Source organism: Mustela putorius, unplaced genomic scaffold (genome assembly GCF_011764305.1).
Source record: "Mustela putorius furo isolate JIRA1106 unplaced genomic scaffold, ASM1176430v1.1 tig00003834_pilon_pilon_pilon, whole genome shotgun sequence".
Classification (NCBI taxonomy): Eukaryota; Metazoa; Chordata; class Mammalia; order Carnivora; family Mustelidae; genus Mustela; species Mustela putorius.
Genome location: NW_025421987.1, coordinates 105,238,847 through 105,255,729, shown reverse-complemented (window position 1 = coordinate 105,255,729; position 16,883 = coordinate 105,238,847). Strand labels below are relative to the sequence as shown.

General features: G+C 37.2%; 1 protein-coding gene across 3 annotated transcripts in view; it reads right to left on the bottom strand.

Annotated features, from left to right (window-relative positions):
* The window catches only part of STAG1 (stromal antigen 1), a 428,247-nt gene that overhangs the window by 97,818 nt on the left and 313,546 nt on the right, over nt 1–16,883 (bottom strand). For all 3 annotated transcript variants that reach the window (XM_013061415.2, XM_004762454.3, XM_045088872.1), the window contains 3 exons: nt 10,505–10,603; nt 9,920–9,999; nt 2,353–2,460 (listed from right to left, as the gene is read on the bottom strand). In XM_013061415.2, coding sequence (XP_012916869.1) covers nt 2,353–2,460; nt 9,920–9,999; nt 10,505–10,603 — 287 coding nt within the window. The remainder of the gene's footprint in view (nt 1–2,352; nt 2,461–9,919; nt 10,000–10,504; nt 10,604–16,883) is intronic.

Genomic DNA, 16,883 nt, shown 5'->3' with positions numbered 1-16,883 from the left:
ACTTACTAACCAGTACAGAATAAAATGACAAAAACATTTAATTTTTAAAAATATCACTTAATGACAAAACTTCTAAAATATAACAAAGACATGAATTGGAAATTTTAATTTGCTAAGAGGATTTATTCTAAAAAATTTTAAGGACTGCTATTGGTGTCTTATTCCCAGGTATTGCTCTAGGTAAATGGGATATAACAGTGAACAAAGACAAAATCCCTATTCTCATTGAGCTCTCACTCTAATGAACAGAAATAAATAGTAGATAAATATATACTATGTATACTCTGTATAAATACAGATTAGTTGATTATTTTGGGGGCAGGGGAAACTATATGGCAAGGGAAGAAGATTAGGGCAATTGAAGCTATATCAGCATAGCTATTAGACTGGTTTAAGAGAAAATTTTGTTTATTTGGATGGCTTTCAGAGGAAGGAACAAATAGGAAAAAATGACAGTCCTTTATTACTGAAATGTACAGAATTGGATAATCACATTTACTGTATATAAATGTAAGAGGAATCAACTTAATTTTTAATTTTTCTAAAACTAAACTGTAGATTTTTTGACTATTAAAATATTCATTTCAGATACATTTACTATTTTACAGACATGTGGATAAACTTATGAACAGCTTAAAATTAGACTAACAGTTTAAAACAGACTAAGTGTGTATGTGCACACTTGCATGTTTTTCTTTTAATCATAGAACTCCTATACCAAAGCTTACTTGTTAAAATTTGAAAAGATCACAATATTAAATGATAAGAATACTCAAAGACATTAGAAATGAAAAGTTCTCAAACTGTGAGTATCTCCAGGGCAAGGCCATAAAACAAGTTTATGGAGTGAACCTTCCATTTGAATAGAAATTGGCTTCATTTTCACAAAGAAATACCAAAGGCCTGTATTGTGGATTGTTATTTAAAACATTCCAATTTTAAACTTTTTAGCAAGTATTTCAAACTTAGAAAAATACAATGCAGATGAAGTAAGATATATCCAAGCACCTTTCTAATCCAAGTGCTGCCAGTTTATGGCCTCTATTCTGTAGAGAACCACCCTCTGTAATCTACTTTTTCACTGAAACTATAAAAGCAATAAATTCTAAAAACACAAAGCTTTTTGAAAACTTAAGTAGAGAATAGAGACTAACTAGAATATAACAGTCCTGGAAAACGAAGAGAAGTTAAGACTACAGTACCCCCTTGATATTTGTGACAGTCAACACCTCAAGATAAATATGGAAATAACACTATTCTATTAGCCATAGATGTCAGCGTCAGTGGCAAATTCAATACATTAAGTTAAAAAAGTCATGCCTGAAAATCCTGACTTTCTTCCTTACTTTCATTGACAGTACTCACTAGTAGCCAACTTCCTTCTTAAAGAAAGATATTTCACATAGAAACAATTTTTCCCACTTTGAGAGGTATCACCAAGTAAAGCCAGTTTGTTGCTGCAGCACTGAGATGCAGATGCTGAATGGAGGGCCAGGCCATTATCAAAGTTAATCACCCATGCACAACAGTTGCCCAATGCATGACTTATAACTGTGCTTAGTATAATCACAAATGACTACATGTAGTAGACTTCTGGGTTTACCTGCCAACAATCAGAGTCACTAAATTAAATCTATAAACAAACAAACAAAAACAAAGTAAAACACAGTAAAATACCCCCAGATATTTTTAAACTTTAAGAATGAATTTACTTACTAATAAATTATAGATCATACAGAAGACCAACATCAAAATATATTTCATAAAAACTTAATTATATTCATAAACTCTCATTAGCTTTTATGTTTTATAAAAAAAGATGAAGTCTTGCTTTTTAATTAAACTGAGACTTTATATAAAAGATAACTTTTAGAATCACTACAGATTACTGATTAAAATAATCCTCAACCCCCATAGGAAGAGTTGTTAAAAAACAAAAAACAACCACCATGAAAGGTTGGAAGGCATTTTGAAAGTGATTTTAGATTATAAATGTTGAGAAGGTAAGATGAGAACTAAGAATTTTAAAAGGAAAGCTACCTGGTTAAATGAAATACAAATTTTTGCAGAAGCTTTTATACAATTCATGTACTTCTCCAATCTCCACTCACACCCTAGTGGGGAACCAACCTTTTAGATTTCAGGAAAAAGGAGTATGTCAGAAGGGACATCATTCTTAGGGATTTGATTCATGATGTGCACATAGGCTGAAAGGATATTACGACCTCCAGAATTTGAAGTGGCCACTTCCAACACTGTTTTTACTCACTATTACTCTCTTCTGCTAATTATAAAACAAAAACAAAACAAAAATACAAAAGTAGAATCTGGCTTCAAAGATAATTAACTCACTTTTTATGAAGGAATTCTCCAGCTGCCACAGCAACAGGGCGATGTGCTGAGTACACCAAGTGGTAAACATTTTCACAGTCTTCATTGGAAAGAGCTTCTTCGCTTCCACTGAAAAATTCACAAAGCAACATCTGAGCCAAAATAAATATTTACTTTCAGTTCCATCTTTATTCAAATTTTGTAAGGTTCATTATAAAAGCTCAAGGCATATTGATTTTTCATCTCTTTTTAATCTTACTTTGAAAGTGATATTTATTTAATTGTAACAGATACCTAATCATTATAATCATTAAATAAAATTCAGAAAATGCAGATAAGGAAATAAAATGCCCACATTTTTTCCAACACAAAGTATACCCATGGTACCCTTGGATTATATACATAGCCCAAATCAGCTCAATTTTTTTAAAGATCTATAACATTTTTGTTGATATGCACTGGGAATATATCTGTTACACAGTTAAATTATTATAGTACGTTATTCTTCTTTATAGAATTGTCTATTTTATTTTAATTTTATTTATTTATTTGTAAGTAAGTTTTATGCCCAATGTGAGGCTTAAACTCACGACCCCAGATCAAGAGTCACATGTTCCACTAACTGAGCCAGCCCCCAGAGAAATGTCCATTTTAAATTATATTTTATCACCATACTTACAATACTGCTTCTTCTTTCTGTATAAAGTGGATTCAGAGGTCACACCATTTCTTTACTAACACAAATTTCCTATCTTTCCACTCATGTATTCTTTTTTTTTTTTTTAAAGATTTTATTTATTTATTTGACAAAAAGAGAGCGAGAGCACAAATAGGCAGAAAGGCAAGCAGAGGGTGAGGGAGAAGCAGGCTCCCCACTGAACAGGGAGCCCAATTGGGGCTTGATCCCAGGACCCTGGGATCATGACCAGAGCCAAAGGCAGATACATAACCAAATGAGCCACCCACGCACCCCAGTCACTCATTTATTCTACAAGTTTGAATAATTTCTTACTTTGCCAGAATGTATTGTTTTTTCTTCCCCTATTAATATGCTTAATCTATTTCCTATTAATATGCTTAAAAATGTCTCATATGATTAGAGATTAACAATGACTAGATAAAGTATAGAATTCTTGGGCAGTACAAGGCCTAACAAGATGAAGGGATGGGTATAAGTTCATTCCTCAGAATTCAATCCTAGAGATGCCTCAGGAGGTTGAGGGATCTCACAGAAACATAAAATCAGAGTGACCTATGCAGCAAAAGAAGATAGTTGCCATCAGTATAAGGGACTATAGTTCTGAATGAAAAAGAGCTGGTTGTCAAGGCTAGGACACAGTTTAGAGCACTTTTTAAAAGTACATGGATCCCCCCACACCTCAACAATGTCTGTTCTAATTCTACTGTGAAGCAAAAACAGTATCCAAACATAATGTGAGAGGTTATCACTGGGGTTGTGCTGGAACCTAGAAGCACTGAGAAATTAACAATAAGTGTAGGCAGACTGGCTAGCCCATGACCTACACTGTCCCTGTATTTCCCTTCCATATCTTGAAGGTCATGAAATTACCACTGAAGGAGGTAGGTTTCTCCCCCCAAATATTTTGTTTGTTTGTTTGTTTATTTACTGAGCGAGCACAAACACATGGAGGGGTGGAGGGAGAAAGAGAAGCAGACTCCCTACCAAGCAGGGAGCCCAGTGCAGGGCTCCATCCCAGGACTCCTGGGATCATGACCTAAGCCAAAGGCAGATACTTAACTGACTGAACCACCCAGGTGCCCCTGAAGGACACAGTTTTAAGATTGCTGAGGAACAGTTACAAATTACAACCACAGGCTTTCTGTCCTGAAGCAGAAGTGTTCTTTGTCCATGCCCAACTCATACCCCTAAATTACAAGGAGCAGCACAAAGCTAAGGCCCAAGTTTTACTCCACCCAATTATACATCATCAGCTAAACTACCTAATAACCCTCAGGAGAAAGTTAAACTCACAGGAAACAAAATTTAACAAGATATCTTAGGAATCCAAACTTATAAGTGAAAATAATCTATGCCAAAAGAAGGAAATTAGCAGGTAGACAGAAAAAGAATCTAAGGAGCTATAACAGGATGTTACACGTGACTTTATCTGTTGTTCTAAACAAGATCCCATAAGCCAAAAGAAACAAGGCCAGATCATATGAGGCAAATGCAGTAAAAGCTGATTTTGTGATTCTTAGCTCTTTACTTACCAAAATAATGTATAAATTAGGGGACTGAGCAATACAATGGAAGAAAGAATATGTTTCCAGAGAAAATGTCAGAGTACCATGTAACTCTTAAACCTCCCCAAGTGAAATTGGAGCACAAAGTTTCAGAGAACCACTATAAAAATTTTATAAGCATCCCTTACAACTGTGAGGACGTTTAGGAAATGCTACCTGGTACAGAGCTTAAAAAAGAATAAAAGTGAAAAGCTGACTGGAGCAACAACCCATGGTAGTAAATTAAGAAGAAAAGGGGTATTGTGGACACTGCTGCTGTGCCCTTCATAGATGAATGGATAAAGAAGATGTGGTTCACGGGCGCCTGGGTGGCTCAGTGGGTTAAGCCTCTGCCTTCGGCTCAGGTCATGATCTCAGAGTCCTGGGATGGAGCCCCACATCGGGATCTCTGCTCAGCAGGGAGTCTGCTTCCTCCTCTCTCTCTGCCTGCTTGTGATCTCTCTCTGTCAAATAATTAAATAAATCTTTAAAAAAAAAAAAAAAGAAGATGTGGTTCATATATATAATGGAATTTTTATTTTTTTTAAGATTTTCTTTATTTATTTGTCAGAGACAGAGGGAGAGAGAGCGAGTGAGCACAGGCAGACAGAGAGGCAGGCAGAGGCAGAGGGAGAAGCAGGCTCCCTGCCGAGCAAGGAGCCCGATATGGGACTCGATCCCAGGACGCTGGGATCATGACCTGAGCCTAAGGCAGCTGCTCAACCAACTGAGCCACCCAGGCGTCCCAATAATGGAATTTTTAAAAGATTTTATTTATTTATTTTTAAAGATTTTATTTATTTATTTGACAGGTCACAAGTAGGCAGAGAGGGAGGCAGAGAGAGAGGAGGAAGCAGGCTCCCTGCTGAGCAGAGAGCCCGATGCAGGGCTCAATTCCAGGACCCTAGAATCATGACCTGAGCTGAAGGCAGAGGCTTTAACCTACTGAGCCACCCAGAAGCCCCTATATAATGGAATACTACTCAGCCCTCAGAAAAGATGAATACCCACCATTTGCATTGACATGGATGGAACTGGAGGGGATTATGCTAAAGTGAAAAAGTCAAGACAATTATTCTATGGTTTCATTCATATGTGGAACATTAGGAATAGTGTGGAGGATCACAGGGGAAGGGAGGGAAAACTGAATGGGAAGGAATCAGAGAGAGAAACAAACCATGAGAGACTCTGGACTCCGGGAAACAAACTGAGGATTACAGAAGGGAGGGGGTTTGGGGGGATGGGGTAACTGGGTGATGGGTATTAAGGAAGGCACACATTGTGATGAGCACTGAGTGTTATATGCAACTAATGAATCACTGAACACTACATCAAAAACTAATGATATATGAAATAAACAAGGACACACAGGTGTATCATTAACAATACAAATCTTAAAACTTCAGATACTTCCAACAAAACAGGTGGTAAAGTCGAGTCTTGTTTGTTTGCTTGTTTGTTTGAGGGAAAGATCCTGGTAAGTTTGTGAAATTTATAAGGAAAGAGTAACTACGGGGTCAAATATTTTAAAAACAGACTTGAAAAGGAAAACACATCAAAGGAATAGGTACTTTAAATAAATTCAAAGTAATGAATGTAAATAAAGAACTATATACACAATTACAGAGGTGTTTTTAAAGATTTGTTTATTTGAGACAGAAAAAGAGAGCTTGAGCTCATGAGCAGGAGGGGCAGGGGGTAAGGGACAATCTCAATCAGACTCTGTGCTGAGCCCAGAGCCCAATGCAGGGCTCAATCTCCCAACCCCGAGATTATGATCTAAGCAAAAACCAAGAGGTGGAGGCTTAATGAACTGTGCTACCCAGGCGCCCCTAGGTAGTTATTCTTAAACATATTTAGAAAACTCAGAATTGACCAAACCACTCAGAACACATTCTCAAACAATACGATATAAAAATGACAGCTTAAAAAAAATCTGATTCGGAAAGAACAGAAACATACCACTGAATAATGCATAATTAAACCAATAATCATAAATGTAATAAAAATATTTATCACTAAGTATCTATGAAAATATTTTATATTCAAAATTTTTGGGAAGTAGTAGTGCTTTAAAGTATATTTACTACTTTAAGTATAATTATTAGAAAACAAGAAACAAATGATGCAAAAGAAGATAGTACTTTAAAAGGAATAACGAGATAGACAAATCTCTGACATGATGATCAAGAAAAAGATACAAATAAAATAAAGGATGAAGAGAAATTATTAAGTAATAGCACAATTTTATGAAGTAATAAAAGTATCAACTACAGGGTGACTTGGTGGCTCAGACGGTTAAGTGACTGCCTTTGGCTCAGTCATGATCCTGGAGTTCCAGGATCAAGGAGGACTTGGTCCTGCTCCCTGTTTGGCAGGGAGTCTGCTTCTCCCTTCTGACCGATCTTCCCATCTCTCAAGCTCTCTCTTGTTCTCTCCCTTTCAAATAAATAGGTAAAAATATAAAACAAGTAAAAAGGATAAAAATATCAACTACAAAATTTAAAGACTGTGATGAAATTCATATATTTAGAAAGTTTATAAAAAGTCAAAATTAGTACAGTAAGAAATAAAAGTTAGATAAACACTAAATTAAAATTGTTAATCAAAGACCTTTTCCTTAAAAGAAATTCAAAACTAACATGGCTTTAACAAGAGAATTCTCTCAAATTTCAAGGAAGGATTAATCTCTGCCACAGAAAAAATGGTTTCAGAACAGAAGGGCAAGAAACTACCAAAGACAAATTTTACGAAGAAAGTATAACCTTGATTTCAAAGTTGGATAAAGTACAAAAAATATTCTGTCAAATTTACACATAAACACAGATGAGAAAATCCTAAATAAGATTTTATATATAACACTGTACTCAAGCAAAACACAGTAAAACCAAATGTATTATGTTCAAACAAGACTTATTCTAGAAATACATGGGTGGTATACCATTAGACAGTATCAATTTCATTCAGGCTCATCAAGATTTGAAAAGAAATTCCCAGAAAACTCAGAATACAATGCAATTTCTATCTTACATCAAAATATCTATCTCAGAAATTACAGCAACAAAGAACTTTAAATACTTTCCTAGAACAAGAAAAAAAAGATCCACTCTCAGTGGTAAATTTATAGTGCTAAAAGTCCGGCTTAATGCAATGAAACAAGAGAACAAAGCAAAAACTTTAAGGTTAAAAAAAGAGACAAAACTGAAATTGTTTGCTGGTGATATATAATAATTTACATATAAATCCAAGAGAATCAACAAACCATCAGAATATGTAAGACTTCTAATAAGTTGCACGTGTAAGACTAACATAAAAATTAAACATTTCTATGTCTTGGCAATAATCAAGTAGAAAATATCTTTAACACTAAAAACTAATCACATTACAAAACCATAAAGAATTTAATAATTAATCTAACATATGAAAAAAAATAAACCCTGTGTAGAATACCTAATGAGATATGAATAGAGAAATGTATCATTTATATGTATAAGTGACATATAAAGAATAGAATTCTTTCCTAAATCTATCATAAAATTCAATGTTTTATTAGAGAGTCCTGTTCCTCAGCCACAGATCCCAACAGTTAAAACCAGAAACAAGACAAGAGAGCTTAAATCTAACCAAACGTTCAAAAGAGCAGGCAGATAGCACGTAATCATAGGTAAGGATCAGTATGTGTTTAGCCCACATAACGGGCTGAATTATTACACTTTCTTCAGGCACTGATGAAGGTGTTTCTGTAGTGACCAGAACATCCCTTTTGGCAGATCAAAAAAGCTCTGGTAGCAAAAGAATGCCTGGAAGACCACATCCCTCACATCCCCTTCCCTGCCCATTATGTGGCTGAACACATACTGACCCTCAAACCATGACTGTGTGCTCTGTCTGCTCTCTTGCACATACACCCCGAACCTCTCTTTACAGAATTCTAGGTTTCCATTTGCTGGTGAGGTTGGTTGTTAAGACCTGAGACTACCATGTCCCCTGCTCCCTTTCTCTTTTCTAAACCTTCATCTCTTGAGAGTTAATGGCCTCTCTTGCAATGAGTTTACCAGAATTTGTTTGGCAACAGTGTTGGCAAGCCTAGCTAGGAGCTATGTTTTCGATTTGTCCAGCCCCTTCATTATTCCCTGGAAGGAGTAGTTTGGCACACAAAGGCTTGCCCATTTGTTTCCTGAGTTAGCGGTTAAGATAGATCTTTTAGTAACAAATGTAGTCCTAATATTTAAAATCCCAGCCATAGTTTTTGAGGAATTAGACAGACATACTTAAAAAAAAAGTTCATACAGAAGAAAAGTAATCCAAAAGTAGCTAGTGGATTTTAAAAAGAAAGGCAAAGAAGGAATCAACCAAAAAGAGGAGGGCTTATTTATGTCATATACTGTATTATAAAGCTATAATGATAAAGAGTAGGTACTAGATCAGAAAGAGGTGAAAAAAAAAATCAAAACAAAAGCCTGAAATAGATGGTTATTTCGAATGTGATAGATACAGTGTAACAAACTGGGATGAGGATTTGTAATGACTTTGCTAAGACCTACATTCTCTCACATTCATTCTTCCCAGATTTTAGTCAAAGCTCTATAGATAATTACTGCTATTTAAATTTTTCTATTATTTGAACGACACAATTTAAATGCCTTATTTCCTTTCTCATAGGTCTATACCATTCCAAAGGAGCCTATCTGAAAAACCTATCCCTTTTGAGGCCTTCTCTCTCTCCCCCTCTTTTTTTCTTTTTTAAAAGAGTTTATTTATTTATTTGACAGACAGAAATCATTAAGTAGGCAGAGAGGTAGGCAGAGAGAGGGGGAAGCAGACTCCCTACCGAGCAGAGAGCCCGATGCGGGGCTTGATCCCAGGACCCTGAGATCATGACCTGAGCCGAAGGCAGAGGCTTAAGCCACTGAGCCACCCAGGTGCCTCTCTCTCCCTCTTTTTAAACAGAAAGTTACGTTACTTTGCTGGTATTTTTTCTGAACTGCGTAAGAGAACGTTTACATGGAACTGTCAAAATGAAAAAAAGAAAAAATAGTAAACATTTTGTTTCAAACCTAACCTTAAAGTGTAAAAGTAGAACCTAAAGTAGTAAGACATACATTAGTGTTATATATGTGAAGTACATCAATAATACAAGAAAAAGACATTAAAATACCAAGATTAAATTATTGAAAAAAAATTTTTTTTTCAAGTAGGCTTGGTCCCAGCATGGAGCCCAGTGCAGGGCTTGAAATCATGACACTGAGATCAAGACCTGAGCTGACATCAAGAGTTTGACACCTAATTGACTGAGCCACCCAGGTGCTCCCAATATTAAATTATTAACAAATATTATACTTACTGAAGTATCAGAGTAACCAGTCGAATAGCTTCAACAGCAACATCATATTCCTTATCAAGTGTCATTGATACAATGCGATCCTGAAAAAGAAATTAAAAATCAAACCAAACATGAGCAGAAAATAAGATGGGACAGACCTAAGGCAGTATCTTTGGGAAGTACACGCAAGACTAATGGTACATTAAATGGAAAGCTTTACTCTTAAACCCTTATTACCACTGTCATACAGAGGAGGTTATTAGTATAAATGTTCATAATCTAAAATAATTCTCATCATCTAGCACTCCCTAACACGAAGACAAATAAACCTTAATGTGCAAAATATTATAACTATAAAAAGAATTATAAAGAAAATGTTCTTTTAAGCAGGAGAGCCTTCTATTGAAGGCAATAAATACGAACTCATGTTGGCATAACTTTTTTAAAGGAGAAATTCATTCACCTATTTAAGACAGGTTTATTTAAAGAACATGTAGTAAAGAATACGTACTAAACACTTGTTATGGTAATGTTATTTACTAAACTATCTTTAACTAGCATTTTAAAAATAAAAAACAAAATAAACTAAGCATTCTTGATGCTTACCTTGAATCGGTTAGTGAATAACTCCAATTTGGGGAATAATTCTCTATTGGTATATAGACTCTGCAGAGCTTTCAAACATTTCAGTCTGACTTCTCCTTGCTTCAGGAATACAAATAAAAACACAACAGAAGTAGTCAATTCCATGCCAAAGAAGTTGAAAAGATTTAAGCATATGTGAAGATTAATTATCAGCTTATCCATTTAATTTACATCATACTGTAATTCAACCAATGGTAGAACTTAGCAATTGTACAGTCTGTGTTGTACTTCTATTTAATTAAAAATGCACTGAACACCCCTTGAGAGTAAGCTACAACTTTTTCAAATATTTATTAACTCTGACTCAATATAGAGTATTTCCTATGTTGTACTGTCACATTCTGAGAAAAATTTTAACCTATGATTTTAATTTCAGAAGGCTATGCTGATTTGCCCTTATATAACTACTAAAATCCTGTAGAAAAAACTAATTTCATATTATAGGATCATCATTTATTCATTTAACAAATATTTTCTGGGTTCTTTTTACAACCTAGAAAGAGGAGAGTTAAGAAAACAGGTAAATATTCTTATATTTAGAACAGAGGAAAACGGATAGAGTGACATAATGAGGCTACTATTTATTAGTGGACTATCTTTAATAAAGTCATTAACTTGGAGTAGAAAATGTTGGTGAAGATCATGAGAAATCACGATTATTAGAAATTTAGCCAATTCGCTCAACATATTCAAAGGACACTGGCATTTTTTTTTTTTTTTGACACTGGCATTTCTTTTAAAAAAAAATGTGCTATAACAGAAGTCGAAGTCCTAGAAGCAAACAAAACTAATCTATTTCCAATAACACAGCTTATTAGCAACAAGAAAGATGACAAGTATATTAATCACTCTGATACTCAATTTCTCATTTATAAAATGATGGTAACCAATTTCATAAGCAAGGATTAATGCAGATGTATGCTCGTCAGGGATTATTATTACTATTATTATTTTTTAAAGATTTTATTTATTTTTGAAAGAGAGAGAGAGAAAGAGAAGGACAGAGCACACAAGCAGTGGGAGTGGCAGGCAGAGGGAGAAGCAGGTTTCCTGCTGAGCAAAAACCCAGATGTGGGACTCCATTCCAGGACCCTGGGACCATTACCTGAGCTGAAAGCAGACACTTAATTGACTGACCTACCCAGGCATATCTATTATTTTATTTTATTTTTTTAGAGAGGAAGGAAGAGGCAGAGGGAGAGAATCTTAAGCAGGCTCCATACCCAGCATGGAGCCTGGGGGAGGGGGAGGAGGAGCTCAATCTTATGACCTGAGCCAAAATCAAAGTCAGACACTTGAGTGACTAAGCCACCCAGATCCCCTGCTGGTCAAAGTTTAACAGTAAGTTCTGAGGGGTGGGGCCCTAAATTGTTTCATTTTCATATTTCTGTGATGTAAACACTCCATCCCCAATTTCCAGCTACCAATGAAATGTTACTGAACTCGTATTTGCAAAGGGATGTGCATAATAACTCTCTTGCAACCTGATCAAGTGTTCTCTAGTGCACTACTGAATAGATGATGATGTTTGTTGGTAAAGTCACTAGGACATAGGAGGTACCTGGGACACTTGTAGTAGATGCTCTTAATAACCAAACTGGATTCCCATATTCTATTAAACGAGGCTAATCCTCCCGCTTACTCCTGTGTTGACTTGCTAATGGTTCATATCCACACTTTTCTCTGGAGATCTGCTCAGGGTTGAAAAGAATCACCTGGCAGAGATTCCTGGGAGGTTATGCTCCACACTGCCCTGTCTACACCCTTTCCCTCCCTCCAGGATGAGGCTCATAGTCAGTGGAGAATGATAGAGGATAAAACAGCCTAACCTCCTTGTTTCAGGGCAGGATAACCTTTAAGATAACCTTTTAATATGAAATTAGTAATTAAATATATGCTACAGAGTGCTGCAGGAATAGGACAGCAAGAACCAGGAAAATATGCTGGTGGTTGCTGAAGGTGTGGTTAGAGAAAATAAGATATGGGACAGTTCTTGGATACAGGGCACTCTCCTTTGAAATAGGACGTAAGGCTCTGTAAGGGCCTTTGGAATGGCCTAATATCTTCTAATATCTTACTGGGTAGCTCTAGAAGAAGCAATGGTGCATATTAAATGACACAGAGATAACAAAATCATTGTGGCAGACTGTGAAGGAAGGAATTTAAAGACACAGGAAAGCATGCCAGAAAGGATCTATTATTAAACTCAGAAGACCTACCAGTTGAATATGTTCCTCACAAGGGCTCTGAGAATACTCTGTTTAAAGGAAACTACTAGTGATACAGGCATAGTCCTTCCTGAGAAGATTCACAGTAAGTGTGTTCTATAGTTTAAGGCTGACAGAAGACACTCAAAAAATTTATCTTTTTTTTTTTTTTTTTAAATTTAGCTTCTGATAGCAATGGAGATATGAGCACAGAGTAGCACAGACAAGGTAGAATTCTCATAACTAGTAGATGCTGATTGGGGGTGGGGAGGCATAATAACTTTAATGGACAGCAAAGTCAGAGGGCAGTCCACAGAGATCTATGGAAATGGCTCACAGGACATGGTATTCCAGGAGGCAAAATAGGGGGGAAGCCAACAAAAGTATTACGTGATACATATACTTACAAAAAATCAACAATGGGTCAGCAAAAGACTAAGGACAGCTGTCCCAACATAAAATCACAACCCTAGATCTAAGATAGCATGTAAACAGTTTCCTCACTTCTCTCCAATTACAGATTTGAAAATAAGGCCATCAAAGATGAAATAAGTCCATCTACCTAAGTTCATACACCCAATTATAAGTAGAGAAGAGATATTAACTGAATTTTATCTCTACTTTGTCCAGTGATGCCTCCTGGTCAACTATCTCTCTTCCTAAATCTTGGTTCTTTATCTGTAACATGCCCTGCCTACACTACAGGAACTTAACAAATAAGATGGTACCCATGACAGTGCTTCCGAAAACTGTGTAATAACTGATATGAAAACTCCAGTTGCCTTTTAGATAACTGCTCTATTCTGGGGCTCAACTATATTCTGCAAGTTATTTCTATTATACCATCTAAAAGCTTTGTTGTTTTTCCATTACACAAAATCCGACTGAAATGTGAATACTACTTAACATAGTGCCTAACACATATCTGCTCCTCAATAACTAATTTTTTAACGATTTTTACTAATTATTTTGGGTCCCTTGGCTATTAGTGCCCCAATGACAATAATTAAAACAACAGCTTTGGGTAGTTTTGAGGAGGATATAGTTACTTATGATAGATAAGTCCACATGGGCTTCTAGATGGGGTTCTTTGGACCATTTTGGATGTTAATGATTGTGGTTCCCACCACTGAGTACATAAATAGGTATTAACATTTTGGCTGTGTGTGCTACTGAACACCATCACCACCTCAAGGGGTGGGCACCACAATAAGGGCAGACTCAAGCATTATGGACAGGGTATATTCCTTACCAACACCATGCCTAAAGCATGGCACACTGTTCAACAAAAATACTGAAAAGGACATTATTCTGTTAATTCAACACTTAAGATAAGTAGAGGTGCTATTAACCACCCTGTTAAAATTTCATAGCCCAGTCTGGCCAGTCAAGAAGGCCTCTGGACCTCAGAGGCAGACAGATTATCACAGGTTAAACATGGACGTTCCTGCTTGGGACCCTGACATTATCACCATTACTTCATGGTGGCAATCCATATGGAAAACTTGTACACTGTTTCTGCTCTGGCTAATGACTTTTACTTGGTTCCTTTGCAGGATGAGGATTAGGACCAAGTTGCATTCATACAAAACAGTCTGCAATATGCCATTATTGAATGGGTTTGATGAAAAATATATGGCTATAGTGCTGTACTTGGTCACTGATAGAATGATTAGTGCCAATTTGAATATAAAACTAGACAAAGTCTTGAGCCTGGCAAAGCAGGTGCAATTGCTAGGGGACACTTGAGTAGGAAACCAAAGTATCCCAGAAACAATGAAACAATACAGGCCCTAGCAGCACCCACTAATAAAAAGGAAGCCCAACTGCTAGAGGGCCTCTTTGGGTAGTTTAAATAGCATGTGTCCCATCAGGGTGCTTTCTTGGCTCCCTTCATTGAGATGACCGCAGAGTAGTCAATTTTAAATGAAGTCTTGCAGCAGCAGACCTTAGAGGCTGTTCAACAAGCCATGGGCCAGGCACAGCTTTTGGAACCTTTGAAACTTGTTAGTCTGATGGAACTGCAGGTTTCCACAACCCCTCTACATACTGATTGGTCTGTGGCAGCAGGAAATTGTCACTGTGTTGTACTGTCCTCATGGACTCTGAATCTGAAACCTCTAGAAGCTACCACCCCCTGCAAAGATTTATTTATTTGGGGGGAGCAGAGGGAGAGAATCTCCAAGCAGACTCCCCACTGAGCATAGAGCCCAACGTGGGGCTTGATCCCACATCCCATGAGGTGGAGATCTGAGCTGAAACCAAGAGTCAGATGCTTAATCGACTGAGTTTACCCAGGAGCCCCGCAATATACCTCTTTTGAATGACATTTCTTTGCCTGCTCTTGGGCACCAATAAAGATGGGGCATGGTACATCTAGAATGCCACATATGACACTGCAACCTGAGCTACCCATTTTCACTTGGGTGATGACAAAGCCTACCAATAAAATTAAAAAGGCTCAACAAAGTTCAACCATAAAAATGGAAATGGTACTTCCAAGATCAGGCCTGGCTAACATCCCAAAGGACTAGCAGGCTCCAAAAGCAAATAGCCAGCTTATCAGAAAGGCATAAACAACTCACAGAGAATGCTTTGGCCCCTCCTAAGGCTACCTGGGGCACAAGATTAAAAAATGTGCAATAAACCATGGTTTACTGACCACTCTGTGAAACTAAAGCAGATAGGGTCTGCAGAGTTGCAGATGCCATTTGGCCAATGGATGGACATCTTTTGACTGAGACAAGATATGGACATTCTACCCAACGGGCCAAGAACTGTGCTATGGTGATGGCCATGCAGGTCACCCCTACCACCATTCCCTGTTCCATTTTCACCAACTCATGGGCTGTTACCAATGGTCAGGAGAATGGCAACTAAAGGCCTGGACTATTAAGGGGATGTCCTGTGTGTGGAAAATAACTAAGGCAGCAGCTTGCTGTCTGGGATGAAAACATGTATGTCACTCATGTGGATACTCATGGGAAAAGACCTTTTAAAATAAAAACATAAATAGCGCTCTTGTGGCAATCCAGCTTGTGCCAAGCAGGCTGCAACAATCTCCCAGTGGGTACATCTGTGAACTGGACATGGGAGTCTTTTCTGATACAAAAAAATGTGATAAAGCTCCCCCTACACCCAAAAAATGTGATAAAGCCCAACAGATGACCCTGGAAGACACCAAGACTAATGATGCAGTGCAATCTTGTGATTCTTCTCAATATACTCATATCATCTAGGAGGAGAACTGGGACATATGAATCAAGGACTGGGACCAACCTCGGTCTAGGAGATTGATCACAATGTACCCCCAGACCACAGCCATGCACACAGATGATGCCTCATAGCCATTCTCAGGCTAGAGTATTATTATTCCAATCTGACATTTGAATGCTGGCTGAAATTCTCACAGCTGTCTTTGAATAAAACTTATGTCATATTTTTGGACACCCTGTAAGATTTCACTCTGACCAAGGAATATCCTTCATTACCCAATTGAGACCACAAACGGGCATAATCCCATGGAAATGTACTTTCCAATGCACACTATCACCAGCATGCCAATAAAGCCACTAAATGAATAAATGATTGATTTACACACCAACTAAAGAAAGAATACCAAGACAGCCTACTAGTGGATTGGTACCCTCATCTGACTGTATGGCTGTATGGCTACTAAACAATGCACTGTAGTGCAAAGGAAACACGGCCCTACAATGCATACTGGAAATACTGAACTTGGATGGGGTGAGGGTGGAGTAGGTAGATATGTGTTTAGACTGTGCCTACAAAATCCCAATTTCAGTATACCAAATCATTCCTTTTGTCATTTGGGAATGTATGTCTTTGGGGGTAGTTTACAGTTCTGCTGTCATAGCACACCAGACATGGCCTCCTGATTCTAATCTGGATGTGATGCTTCCTCCCTTGGCACCTCCCTTCTATGGGAAACCACAAGTGTGGGAGACAAAACTAAGAAGTATCATGGTGCTAGGGTCCTTCTAGTAGTGTTGGGAACATTTGACCCTTCAAATCAGGTGGGTGACATTACTGGACAAGTCAAGATTATGCAGCACATGGCCTCCCTTTTGGGATTGGCCAACTGAGGAGAACAAGTCTGGGTCAAGCAATAC